Source organism: Clytia hemisphaerica, unplaced genomic scaffold (assembly GCF_902728285.1).
Source record: "Clytia hemisphaerica strain Z4C2 unplaced genomic scaffold, Clytia hemisphaerica genome assembly, whole genome shotgun sequence".
NCBI lineage: Eukaryota > Metazoa > Cnidaria > Hydrozoa > Leptothecata > Clytiidae > Clytia > Clytia hemisphaerica.
Window position 1 is genome coordinate 1,016,866 of NW_027103768.1, and position 14,316 is coordinate 1,031,181.

A 14,316-nucleotide genomic window follows, 5' to 3' on the forward strand; every position below is an offset into this window, starting at 1 on the left:
CGATGTTGTTAAAGAGACTGAAGAGATAGAGAAGAAGTGCAATCATGAATTGATAATATATATTTTATTCTTCGTTTTTCACTGTTTGTGATCTAACTTAGCTGGAGCAGTTTTTCTTTTGCATTAAGTGGAGATGGAAAGGTTATAAAAAGCATCAACCTTCAAATGGATTTGATTTGCGTGAGACTCTGTATCATGTAATCCACTATTAGGTTTGAGATTCCTTGGATGCATAGCTCTTCTGGAGATATCTCTCTTTAAAAATTTCATATTTATGTTTGGAAAGATTTAAGTTTTTAACCGAATTAAGAAATACTTGGATGAAAAATTTGAAATTATGCTTTTTTGGAATTGTTTTGAAGCTTTTTGCATAAAGGGCCACTCCTTCCTGCTCCTTCATTCATTCATATTATTTCTTCAGTGCATAGTATCATTTTGCATTTTACATCTTATTTTTCTTGCAAAAATGTGCGAAGAAGCCTGACTCATACTCTTTCTGCAGGCTTAAAGAAAATATTAAAAAACCCTTTACAAAAAACTTTTTCATGTTATGTATTTCTATTTTGGAACCTTTTGATTGACGAATTTGGCATTCTCAGCCTCATGTTTTTCGTTTTTATTTTAGATTTTCTTAAAAGTGTGTTTCTTAAAAAAAAAAAAACGTGTATTAGTACAGCTTTTGAATTATTTTATTCAATATCTATTTTACTCGCAGGTAAATGAAGCCTGTTTTAAAGTGTTTCTTTCATCGAATCTGCACGAAATAGAAGTATTGTAAAAAGAGTTGTTTGGAATAATATTTCTGCTTTTTGTCGAACAAAAAAATGAAAAACTTTCTATGGAACATTCTCATATGACCTGCTTAGAGACCTTTGCGAGATATAGAGCTGGAACTTTTGTATTTTGCATAAGATTTTGCAAATTTCATCTTAGTTTGATTGAAAAATAAAAAGTCGCAGTTGAAAAAGATTGTTGCAGCTAGATACGAAGAGAACAGTTTGTGTCATAGTCGAAAACTTTATGACTTCTTGGAGTGAAACCAACATATCGTCATCATTATGCTAGAGACATTTTATTTCAAAATCTCCCATCAACAGGAGATCGAGGAGCTAAAGACAAAGCTGGGAACCATCAGCAAGCAACGAGATGAATACTCAGATGCAATGAAAAATGGCACCGCCCCTCCACCCGTACCGCCCCAACAACAAACTTCCACAAACTCTAATAATTCAGATTCTGACAGTCAACCATCCTCACCTAACTTAACAAGAAGCACATTAAACTCGTTCAGCGATGGAAGTTACAACCAAAGCAATGGAAATTCCCCTCATTCTTCGCTAAGAGCGCACATTCGTGCTTTTCTACCAAATAATCAAAGGACTATGGTAAGTAGAACATATTAGATAATGTAGATATCATTAAGAATGCTTGCTTGATCATGGACATACTTTTACATAATTTTTTGATCCATTTATCTATCTGCTACACTTCTTTTTGCTTAATCTTCCTTCTAAAACCTTTACAGATTAAATATAAGCTTGGACAAACGGTGAGAGAAGCACTTTACAAAGCAATGTCGCGTCGTTCACTGACCACTGATTCCTATAGAGTTTACAACAAAGCAAATCGGTGAGTTTTGGGATTTGGAAATTACCTGCAGGTTGACCAGACAGTTAAAAAAAACATCGACGATTATCGACGCCTTCAAGTTTCAAATCATATGTTAGTGGTGTTCTAACTATTAATAGGTTTCTCTTATCCGATTTCTATTTCAGAGAATTAATCGCTTGGGATTCGGACGTCTCACTTCTAGATGGAGCAGAGGTAGGAATCGAATAATGTAAACTCGTCAACTTCAACGACTCACGTATATGGCTATCCTCCATAGTGGATTATTTTGGTTTTCTTCTTCAGAAAATGAATTCCTTTTATCTTCTGCCCCGAAAAGAACAATTAAAGAAGCAGAAACTTCTGGGTTCTTTATATTCACTTTTTACTTTTCTAATCAGGTGATTGTCGAGATGATAGACGAGGAAGATCCAAGCACCCAAAATATTTCACATAATTTTGTAAGTTATTCAGTTTCCTTCCATTGTCATATCCCTGACCTTACTTCATATGCTGCAACCTCGTTTAGTGTTACCCAATACTACGGGTGCATTGCAATCCAGATTCCGTACACCTATTTCATCTCTAGCCATTGATGAATGTTGTCTTTGATTATATTTTCTTCACTAGGTGCGAAAGACATTCTTCCGGTTAGCGTTTTGTGATAAATGCACGAAGCTTCTAATCACGGGATTCAGGTGAGCACTGTCATTCCATATTTTTACCCTTTTTTACCCTCAACAAAACAAAAAAGTCGTAGGTGATAATTGCTTTTAGTTTATTGAAAATGCATTCACTTTTTCGATTTTTCAGATGCACAACATGCAATTATCGGTTTCACCAGAAATGTGCTCAGGGGATACCTCCTCTTTGTGAGCAAGCTGAACATTCACAGATTTACAAGAGGTAAGAAAGAAGCTTATCGAAGGCTCTTCCGGCTCTTCAGAACAATTCGATTTGAATTGTTCTGAAGTCTTTTAACGAGATTACCCCATCGAAACATATATTCGTTCAATGATTAATTCTTGTTTTTTCCACCATCTTACTAGGCTACTAGCAAAACAGAATCCAAACAGTAACACGAATATCCCTTCAACACCTCGACCAATCTCTCAACGCGAACGTTCCATATCTGCTCCCAACGTTAATATGATCGGACAACCTGACTCGGGACTCATTGAGGTATGAACTTCTGTTTTCAAAATCTTGGTACCTTGTATGACGTATTCATTGCCGTTGAAGCCCGAGAAAACGCCTTTATTTATTACAAATACGCACTGATATAAATTATCTTCTCCATCTTCAATAATTTATTTTTTCATTCCTTTCAGGCGGTTCTTGAAAAACATTACAAAAACCGAACCAATCAAGAAACGGCAACTATATCAGGTACACATGTACTGTATATTCGTTTTAATCCGTTTTAAATCGAACTTTAACTTGTGAAATTTTTTTAATTATTTTAGAGAGTTGGTTTTTTCATAACACTTTTTCCCAAAATATTAGATCCGGTCTGAATGGGGAGGCCAGTTTAGCAATAATTTTTCTCTTTTATTAATTTTTTAGGTGGTCTCACACGTCAAATGTCAAGTGGACCAAGTAGCGGGCGTGGACGGATAACCAATACTCTCTTCACGCCCACTAGCGTTAGTGCGCCCAATAGCGGCGAAAATTACTTCGATTTCAACACTGCTAACAGTTTGCCCGCACCAGGAAATTCCAAGGCACAACAAATCTCCGGCATTCCTGACTCACTAATACACCCGGCACGCGACCGTAAAAACCGGATACGATCGTCTTCGGAAGAACACAAAAAGGTTTCTTATTGATTGAGTTATTAATGTTTTTTTGTTTTTTTCGATCAATTTTTACGTGTTTACTGCGAAATGTGTGTTTTTCACGTACAAGTATTTATTGACCAAGACTAAAACTTTGTCAATGATTCATAGATAGATGTTAAACATTTCCGGACCACCAGACAGCTTCATTTCATATACGAAAAATGTCATTTCTTGTCGTCTTAGATTCAAAACATAGCGTCGAATAGATGTAAATAAACCTCAGTCTTTATGTTATCGCGAAAGTCAGAAAAAAAGGAAAACCAAAGCCAAAACAAGTTTTTCTTTGATAAAATGTCTCCAAAGCTTTCAAATTCGAGTGACAGGAGATTCTTTAGACTATTTACCCCTTCATTCTGAAACTCAACTTTATTTGGCTCACAGTAAAGAGGGAGACGTTGTCACTTCATCAGCTTGAAAAAGGAGAAAAAGCTGAATGTTAGTTCTTTTCTTGGCTAGTTAACCCCTCCTCCTGAAAGTTATGCAAGGTGTTTTCTGCACTCTTCAAACGTTTCTTCTTGCTTTGCTTTGTAGCCTCGCCGTCGCGATTCGAACGATGATTGGGAGATTTACGCAGACGACTTGAAGATCGGAGAGAGGATAGGATCAGGCTCTTATGGAACTGTCTATAAGGGATACTGGCATGGTAAGTACTGAAGCAATGAGTTTTTTGAATAAGTGAAAACTTAATCAAAATATTATTAAATTTCTTTGTAACTCAAACCTCGATAAGCTTGAATGTTTCATTAACTTGAACAAGTTTTTCTGTTAGTAAACTCTTTAAAACCAGTGTCGAAATCTTTATTGCTAGAACAAATTCGCTTTCCCCGTCCTCGTTCGAGCTGAATAAGAGACTTTATAGACGCTATACCATCGATAAGTTAAAGTTGATTTATTTTATAAGAGAGTAGTGAATAAATAGTTTATTTTAGATTTCATCATTTCTTATTTTTGTAGGCACAGTGGCGGTAAAAACGTTGAATGTGAAAGACCCCAATCCTCAACAACTATTAGCATTTCAAAACGAAGTCGGAGTTTTGCGAAAGACTCGTCATGTCAACGTTCTACTATTCATGGGTTGTCTCTCCTCGCCTAACCTAGCTATCGTTACTCAATGGTGCGAAGGTTCCAGTCTCTACAGACATTTACACGTTTTGGAGAAGAAGTTTCCTATGCATAACTTGATAGAAATTGCGAGACAAACTGCTCAAGGGATAGAGTGAGTCTTTTTTCATTTTTCGATCAAAACTAAAAAATGAAAGTTTGTACCACGCTGGCAGGGCTCGAAATATTTCTCATAGAGAAGTCAGTTTTCCGGATAAAGATATGAAAAATAACTAGTGAAGGAATTCCTTTTTCACACTTTCGTTGCCAGTCAAATCACGTCAATGGCCTTCTGCCTGCTTCTGCCGCCTTTTGCTTTTCCTAGCGAAATTTGGGAACTTTGACCCGTAACTGCGTTTGCTTACGTGCTTGTACCCTGTTGGTGTTGGCGTCGCCTAAATTTCTATTATTAGCCACATGTAAAATTTGCGAAATTTGCGAAATTCTTGCTTTTCTTTCCTGTACCGAACCATATCACCGAGCGGCAGCTTTTTTATTTCCAAAATAGGGTTACATTTGGCTTGTACGCCATACGCCCGTGTGAATTGACAACTTCAAAAAACTTGATAACTATAATGATCGTAAACAGGCTTAACGAGCCATGGTTTGGTAAACAAATACATTGCAAAAACAGGAAATGTTTTTGGGATTCCTCATCCGGGCTTGTTAATCCTTAATAGTGATCTTGCAAGTAGATGATATGAACTTTCCTTTGTTTATTTATCTTTAGTATTTTTAGTTCGAATGTTTGTTTTCTATTTGACGTACTTTTTCCATAGTAGTGGTGAAGCCTCAGCAACCAATGGTCATGTGCTGGTTTGGACGCCAATAAAATGTTTATTTTCTCTTTCCTTTTTTACAGCTATCTTCACGCAAAACAAATTATACATCGTGACTTGAAGTCAAACAGTATCCTTTTCTTATCATTCGTTTGCCAAAAACACAACAATCAAGCCCTTTCATTCATTATTGGCCAATTATTGGTCAAGATTGGCCAATTTTTGACAGGCCTGCTTTATTTTGAACAACCCACTAAACCACTAGACGTGAGGCTCTAAGTCTACTAATGCCAACAAAATGCCATTGCAAGAGCATCCTCAGACCAATCACATTTCACGTTTAATTGATAGAAATTTCAATGGGTACATTTCTAAGAATATCAAATGATAACCTTTTCAGTGGTTCTTCGCTGAATACAGTCTCAGATGAAAAGGGGAGTTAGATTCTTCCTTAATTTTGTATAGGGATCATGCTATAATCAAAAAGGCAACATAGGAAATTTCCTGAGATCCGAAATCCTAATATTTGAAAAATATGTAAAAGCACTTTTCACTGTCGAATACAAAAACTTCACAATGTTTTTGGAATCGTTGATACAGTGAAGAAATTATTTAGGCGTACAAACTTTCGCGAGCAGAAAATTTCGGCCTTTTCCGCGAAAGTAAATGTCTTTATCGGATTTAAGGAATATTTTTCACTTTTATCCAACGATTCGCGAAAGTTTATGCTCGCGAAAAACATTTTTTCCTCAAATTCGCGAAAGTAAATGTCGTAAATTTCGCTATTTTTCGACCTCGCGAAAGTTTCTGCTCGTGAACGTTTGTACGCCTAAAGTAGTATCAAGAAAATTTTGAATCAAAATTGAGCGAACTATTGAGAAATGAGAACTGACTTACAATAAAAGCAACTCTTCGACGTAAAAAACTGCGCGGATCAGCAGCGCCAGGACAGCGCATTGTATGTATGAAAAGAAAGTAGATCTACTATGTCGTAAGGAGAAGGGCCCATTCTTCAATGAGAAGGATTCATAACCATGGTAGTCTCTCGAACTTTGATTTTACGGGCCATAGTATCACTCAGTCAACTGACATTTAGCCCTTTCTCTTGTGAAACACGAATCTTTTTATTTGACGCAAGTGATACAAAAAATGTTATGAAAGAGAGTGCTGGAGGGTTTAAACTTCGTGTAGGAACACCTATTATAGTACCATCAAGATGCACGAAGGTTCTTGGCGACATTTATGTGTTCACTTAAGTAGCCCAAGATCTCTCTTAAGCTACACGAGAAACCAAAACCTTTTCACTTGCACAACTTTCGAGCGCTCTGTTTATGTAATGTAGTCCGTGCAAAAATAGCCTTCTTGAACTCTCTCTAGTGTGAACATATTTCTCTCTCAGCAAACAAAAGGAAGTAAACTTAACCAGAATGTCAAGGGCTTGGTCATTTTTGGCAAACCTTTTTACAACTTATTCATATACGTGAGCCAAAAATTGCCTAATCCGTTGGAGTGTCGTCTTTGCGTAAGCCGTTCACTTTTCTACTTATTTTTCTCTTTTCCTCTCTATTTTTCTTTCAAATCTTACGTGTTTAAAGGTTTGCAAACAAGAAGGTTTTTGTTTTGCTTGTTATTTGGTGCCAAACAGAGATTAATCTGGCGCCATACCACTTATCGAAAAATATCAACATTATGATACAACTCATGATTTAAGTGAATTGGCCTAATTGTCAATCGCGAATTTTTTGGATAATTTTCTCCATGATGTTGTTGAGCTTAAGTCGTGCTCACATCACCACATTTTTCGTCATTGGGTGAAAAACAAATCACGTGTTCACACACTTTCATTATTCGCATCATTTGACTGTCAAACGCTTTCCAACTTCCTTATTTCCCAAAACAATAATTTCATTTATAAAAAATGATCATCATTTTACGACCGTTTTGTTTCAACCAGCAAAAACATCCCATTGGTCAGTTTAGCGGAAATCATTTGTTTCTACTAATCTCTTACAGTGGATAATTTTTCACGTTTTGATTGTTAACTGGTACATTAAACCAATTTAACAACACGTTGAAAGCCCAAAGGCCAAATTTCTAGCTAGCCATTGTATCGCTATGCTCACTGCATACCATTAGTATTTTACTAACTGAAACAATATCTTCCTTAACTTGCCAACACCTTTTCTAGACATCTTTCTACAGCAGGATTTAACAGTGAAAATTGGAGATTTTGGGCTTGCTACCGTCAAAACAAGGTGGAGTGGTGACCATGGCTGTGAACAACCTTCTGGATCCATCTTATGGATGGTACGTAAAAACAAGTTCTAAAAACGGAATTTTCATGATTACTTTATAATTCTGATGCTGATCTTAAGAACAGGAAATGTTTACTCTTGAATTTTCTGGGAGAAAATCCTCGCTGCCAATTTTGTATCATCAAAGGTGGCGCTTTAAAGTACCATTGAGTTATTTTCCGTTTTTGGCTATCTGATGGGAAATCGTAATTCGACTATCAATGTTACAAAATTCCTCATTCGTGATAAAATATTTCTAAATCTGAACTTTTACCATTTAGTCAGTGATTATGCAAAACAGTGAGTAATTTAGAATTGCTAGGGAACTTTTTCTTGATGATTGGGTAACGGTTCTACATCTGACGCCTCTCCACCATTTTGTGGGTGGTTACCATGGGTTACCTGCCACAAATCACATAAATAAATATTTTCTGGAGCTAGGTTTAACGTTTTACGATAATTGAATATTACAACATACTCACCGTTATCATTCTTGAACAATGACTATTTTAACTGTAGTCTGTACACACTCTAACACTGTAGACTCTCTAACATAGCAACCTGATGAATATTACATAAAAATTCTTCGAGATGAAATTGCTTGGTAACCCATATCCTTCGAGGTGTAGCCTTAAGTAATCAATTCTCAGGGATGAGCTTTTTAACTTGTCAAGTTTTAAATATAAGTGATCTTTTACTACAAAACCTTGAATATAATCTGTTCCTCTTCTACTTGATCAGGCGCCGGAAGTCATCAAGATGCAAGACCCAAACCCATACACTTTCTTCTCAGATGCTTATGCATTCGGCATTTGTATTTACGAGTTGATCACCGGCTCATTGCCTTATTGTAACATCGGGAATAAAGATATTGTAAGTACTACAACGAATTCTATGGTGATTCGACCTAATAATCTCCAACAAACTATACAAATCTTGTTTATTTTCTACAGGTTTTCTTTGCGCGCAGTTTGGTTTAAAAGCAGATTGCAATAATCCTTCAACAGTGCTTTTCAATTCAATACTCCATTTTTCTTTCAGCTTATATATAGAATTGGGCGTGGTTTTATCCGCCCCGATCAAAGCAAGATTCGTTCGGATTGTCCGAAAGCTTTGAAACGATTATACCTGGATTGTATTAAGTACAACCGAGACGAAAGGCCGCTTTTCAAACAGGTATTTTTGTAAATAGCTGATAGTTCCCACTAGTTTTCGTCATACATTCCTTCGGAGAATGAAGAAGAACTCTTGCAAGAATAGTTTCCTTGTTCAAAACAATAATTTCATCTGCCAAATATTTTGATGGTATTTCTAATAATGGCGAGGGTGATGGCGTTAGTTACGTTATCATTGGAAGGTGCTGTATTGTTTACGTCCCTGGCTAAAAACTAAGGTGCCTTTCTCATTCTTGTTTGTCAATCAATATTTTTGCTGTATAAGCAATCCATTCATTCTGTCATCATCAATGCTGAGAAAGTTATTTTTGATGTGACTTTCCTTTGGTAACATGTACACGCCAAGAATGAGTAACTATCATCACTATCAATCAATTAATATTTGTGTATAAATGTTATTTAGCAACATTTGACGTCTTTCCCACTGACGTTCTTTTTCTACACTATACACCTTCTCCAAATTTTACTGTCACGTCACCTCATTAAATTAGTTTCATCAATTTTTGTTACCTTTTAAGTATTTCATTCTTTCGAACTCATAAAAATAACAATTCAGAAAAATCTACTTAGTTTTTATTTGTATACCTTGTTTTCCCTACAGATCGTGAATTCTTTGGAAACCATATTGATGGCACTACCTAAGATTACGAGGAGTACTTCTGAGCCTATTTTAGGGCGTGCAAAACCGAGCACAGATGTTGAAATTGCTTACCCATGCCCCACCCCTCATACGCCCATCCAAGGGCAAGATGTATTCAGCTTTTTGTCTGGCCAACCGCAACCTGTGTATTAGAGTGCTTTTGAGTGAATCTAGAATGAATCACGAAAATGGAATGAATGAATGGATGAAATGAATGAATGAATGAAAATTCAAAGGAAAGTTGATTAACGTAGCAATCAACCAATCAAAGAAATGCCAGTGCCAAATAATCTGGTTTCAGAATGATCCCAAATCTTAAACCAATCTTTTTTTGTCAATCTTTTTATAACTATACTTCATATGGCATAAGTGTAAATTAATTCAGGTGAATTTATTTATTTATTTAAAGTAAAAAAAAACACTAAAATTCCTGCATAAAATTTTGATTTTGACAACAGTACGATGGCCCGGAGATGTCACTGTTTTGTCACAAAATTTTTTAGTTTCATCACAAAACTTTTTGGTTTCATCACAAAATTTTTAGTTTCGTCACAAAAATTCTTAGTTTCATCACACAAATTTTTAGTTTCATCACAAAAACTTTTAGTTTCATCACAATTTTTCAGTGTTTCATCACAGATTTTCAGTGTTTCGTCACAAATTTATAGGACTTTTCAGTGTTTCATTATTAATATATTTCTTTATGAAACTAAAAAAAACTTTTTTTCTTGTGGCGGTAGAATCAGGCGAAAACTGGATAAGGCGCAAGATCCTGTTTTCATATTATTTTGCGAAAAAGAAATACGAAGAAAACTGAGAAGCTCGTTTTTCATAGGAATTAGTTTTCGGGAATCAGCACATCTCTCTGGTCAGCCGAAAGATTTTTTTCTCGCCATTTAATTTCGCGAATTAAGGGGTCATTCGCAAATATGTCTAGACGCAAAATTTTCTGACATTGAAGTAGGGAATATTAGGCTATACCAAGGAGGCTTTCTAAATTAGCTGCATGAAATCTTTCTCTTAAGTAAATTTTTTTATTGTGAACACTCTATAAAAAATAATTCAAACGAGAAAAGAGTGGTGGACACTACTACACCTAATAGAACGAATAAATTCGTTTGCATCAGATTAAAAGAATTATAAATTTGAAAACCGAGTCGAAAGGCTCAAAACCATGTACCATGGATTTTAACTTATCTTGGTAACTGCGTTTTGAAAAGGAGGCCTGAAATATTTTTCAATATCTCAAGAAATGAGTATCGAAGAGTATCGCAGTGGGAAAATACTAATCACGTTTTCATCAACACCCTTGATCACTGGTGGCAAAAATATCGTCTTTTGAAATATGGATCCTTCATGCCTGTATTCAAAAGCAAGAAAGAAAATTTTATTTTTAGTTTCATAAAGAAATATATTAATAATGAAACACTGAAAGTTTCGTGATGAAACACTGAAAAGTCCTGGAAAATTGTGACGAAACACTGAAATTCTGTGATGAAACTAAAAATTTCATGTGACAAAACTAAAAACTTTGTGACGAACTTCTGTGATGAAACTAAAAATTTTGTGACAAAACACTGAAATTTTGTGACGAAACAGTGACATCTCAGGGCCATCGTACAACAGGTCTGAACAGATTCGAAAATTAAGGTTTCAGTATGGTTAATATGCATCAAAATATTAAATTCTTTTCGAAGCGCAACCCTTTGAAAGTAGTATCATTTTATGGAAAGTCTCTTTTCCGTTGTTTGAAAGGAGTGTCATGGGTGTTCCACTTTAAGTACTTAACTTGGTTTTCGTAGCTTCCATTTTTGAACACTTCCATAAATTCACGATTAAGAAAAGTTGCAACTTTCTCACGACCCCCTGTGTCAGCTAAATTTAACTTTCATCATAAATTTTATGTTATCACTTTTTTATTATGATAGTAAACTTCACTGATTTTTTTCCTTTTTTAAGTGCTTTTAGTTTCAGATGAGAAATTTTTATTGTAATTTTTGTCAATTCCTTAATTTTATACTTTAGAATCATTAGAATTATTGTTTTAACTTCAACATTTTAAAAGTGAAATTTTAGGCCGTAACTCAGGCCCCATCTTACTTCGACTAGGCTAGACTAGAAGTTATACGGTTAAAACTCAAAGAATGGCTTATCAGCAAAGCCTTTTAGAAAAAATAGATTTAAATTTGTTATTATTTAGTTTCTAATTATTTGGTATTTGTTTTTTGTTTACTTTATTACTTTTTTGTGTAAATAACAACATGTTTTGGAAACAGGGTGATGGAATTTAATATGTAGATATCAAAAATTTACCCCTTCTATAAAAAAACTAACATAAATCTTTTTTTTATAGATTAGTTTTATTACTGTTCTTCTGTTCTGTTCTTTATCGGTTAATTCTCCTACAGACGTTCTTGACTGATACCAAATTGCTTCGAATGATTACCAATTATCTAATAAACGCCCTTCAAAGGATTGAGCCTCCTTCTGGATTAACTTGGTCCACCATTAAGGTCTACTGCAGAAATTGCTCCTATATAATGATTCTAAATGTAATTTTCAATTTTCATGTGAATCCTGACCTACCTTACTGAAACTCCAAAAAGAATATAATTTTAGCAAGGGGCAAAAATAATCGAATAAAACATGATGTTTCCTCACCAAAATCGACCTTGAATAAAATTATTTAATCGACCACTGGGCATTTATTTGAAGTACTATGGTGTGTAATTTTTTAAGTAGCTTTCATAATTGATTTGATTGCCACTCGTCGATAAGTGTGCACAATAAGCGTTCCATGTGATGCCGAAAATGGATAAAGTGCACTTTCTTATACAAGCGATTATTTTGAGAGTTTTTATGAGGGTTAGTCCTCAATGGAGCAAGAGCTGCTTCAGGCTGCATTAACATTAACAATGACGTACTGTTTCTCTATTCTTGGATAGACAAGTCGTCATTATTATAGCTTAGGGGTGATTTTACATCAGATGTACTTCTGTCCAATCCTCCCTGCTTTCATAGAAATTCATCATGGATTGCTCATTAAGGAAATTACGACTTGCAAACCAGTGGTCTCACATATCAACATATCTATGCAAAGAGCACTAACAAAAGTGGTTTTCCCAAGAAAGAAGGAATTAGACTAGAATGTCATTTTTGATGTATTTTAGTTTCTCTGACTCATGATAATCCATTGCACGTTGGAACTTTAACAAACGTCATTTTTGGTTTCCTTCGAAGTGTTTTCTTACTCTTACTGGAATCAAATTTTCAACTTTTTTTGGATTCGTCACTCAAAATAATTATTTTTCTGCGGTGCTTCAGCTTCGGCGAAAAATGCCGATAACCCCACCCCCCCCCCTTTGACCAAATTTCTCTAATGACAAAGTATATTTGATTTAAAGATTTACCGTTCTAAGATATAGTGTCCTCCCCCCTGGATTCAGGGGGGGGATGGGTTTTGAGGTCAAAAGGACGTATAGGGGGAAAATAATTTTTTTTAAAGCCATGGTGAGGGAATGGAAAATTTTCATTCTAGGCATGGGGGGAACTCACCAAAATCAACTCAAAATTGAAAAACATCTGGTTTTATGAGACGTGTGATCAGTATCTTTTACGATCACTCAATTGGGTGTATAGCATATGCTTAGTTTTTCTTTCATTTATTTCAACCAGCAATATTACGGTTTAAAAACAACCATCCTTTCCATTTATTCTTGAATTAGAACTACCTTAGGGAAAACAATAAGCGTTAAATTCATCAAATTACAGCTTTTTATGCTTGAGGGGGGGGGGGGGGGCAGAGAAATCTTTGGAGGCAGGGTGGGGAAAAATGAGGGGGGGTGGAAAATTTTTATTCTAGGCATGAGGGGGGGGGGAGAGACCCTGAAGGACACTATGTAAGACTAATTTTTGAAGGAAAAATTTATTCAACTGTATGAGAAGAATAAATCCACAAGATTTTAATCCAATAATGATGTTGGGCATCTCGATATTTTCAAATATTTTCCCCTATATTAACTTACGCACAATTTTTAGAAGTTATCTATGTCAGGGTTTTTGGCTAGGTCACAGAAGACAGAACATTTAACGAAATGAAAATTATTGGTTTTGGCCAGGTCATTGATATCATGCAGAGATACTTTCATTCAAACATGACATTGTTCATGAATTTAATCTTCCCAGTCTTCTTAGGCTTCTTAAAGTTTACACACTAAGGTATTTTTTCAAATGACGAAAGAAGAAAGAAGGAGGTTATCCTCTCAAGAAATAGAACGTGACTCTGGTCTATACCCTATTATACATTTGGCCTGATTCCAAAAAGGTCGTGTACTTTTGCAGATTAATCAATATCTGGAAAATGATTCTGAGAAATTTATTACCCATCACAATCCAGGAAAGAAAACTGGTTTGCTGACTCAAATTGTCTACTTAGTATTCCTTGTCCTTTTCTAAGTAGGTAAGAATATTTAAACGAGTGACTCCTTCTTCAAAGTTTGAGCTTAATCCTAAGCCCTCTTTTTCAGTTAGTATTTCTAGCCTGGTTGCTTTCGTGGCCAAGCTTGATTTTAGAATGAAAACTTTCCTATACACGTACTGAATGTATCGAAAATAATCAAAAACGATTCCAAGTCTTTTCCAATTCATCGGTACCTTGTTGTTTTAGGATTCTTTAAAGGTTTACTTACAGGAGTAAAACAACTTCATGCATACTGTCTTTTTTATTTTCAGTTGACTAATAAATAGAAAAACGAATAACTCAATAATAAAATATAACTAACTGATATCATGGTCATACTCTCAATTGAAGATGAAGTCAGTGTTGGATGTCCCAGTAATCCTCCCAAACTACCAATCAGGTATGTTGAGTTTATTGTA

General features: G+C 35.2%; 1 protein-coding gene across 3 annotated transcripts in view; it reads left to right on the forward strand.

Annotated features, from left to right (window-relative positions):
• Positions 1-9,846, forward strand: part of LOC136805782 (serine/threonine-protein kinase A-Raf-like) — a 32,577-nt gene extending 22,731 nt beyond the window's left edge. For 2 of the 3 annotated variants that reach the window (XM_067062341.1, XM_067062342.1), the window contains exons 3-18: positions 1,098-1,385; positions 1,526-1,629; positions 1,776-1,824; positions 2,010-2,069; positions 2,239-2,306; positions 2,422-2,514; positions 2,658-2,790; positions 2,940-2,997; positions 3,175-3,425; positions 3,981-4,092; positions 4,404-4,665; positions 5,413-5,459; positions 7,518-7,636; positions 8,365-8,496; positions 8,665-8,799; positions 9,400-9,679. In XM_067062341.1, coding sequence (XP_066918442.1) covers positions 1,098-1,385; positions 1,526-1,629; positions 1,776-1,824; positions 2,010-2,069; positions 2,239-2,306; positions 2,422-2,514; positions 2,658-2,790; positions 2,940-2,997; positions 3,175-3,425; positions 3,981-4,092; positions 4,404-4,665; positions 5,413-5,459; positions 7,518-7,636; positions 8,365-8,496; positions 8,665-8,799; positions 9,400-9,591 — 2,103 coding nt within the window. In that variant the 3' untranslated portion in view covers positions 9,592-9,679. Of the gene's footprint in view, positions 1-1,097; positions 1,386-1,525; positions 1,630-1,775; positions 1,825-2,009; positions 2,070-2,238; positions 2,307-2,421; positions 2,515-2,657; positions 2,791-2,939; positions 2,998-3,174; positions 3,426-3,980; positions 4,093-4,403; positions 4,666-5,412; positions 5,460-7,517; positions 7,637-8,364; positions 8,497-8,664; positions 8,800-9,399 lie in introns of all 3 variants that reach the window. The other variant, XM_067062340.1, reaches the window with a different exon arrangement.
• Positions 9,847-14,316: the final 4,470 nt, after the last annotated feature.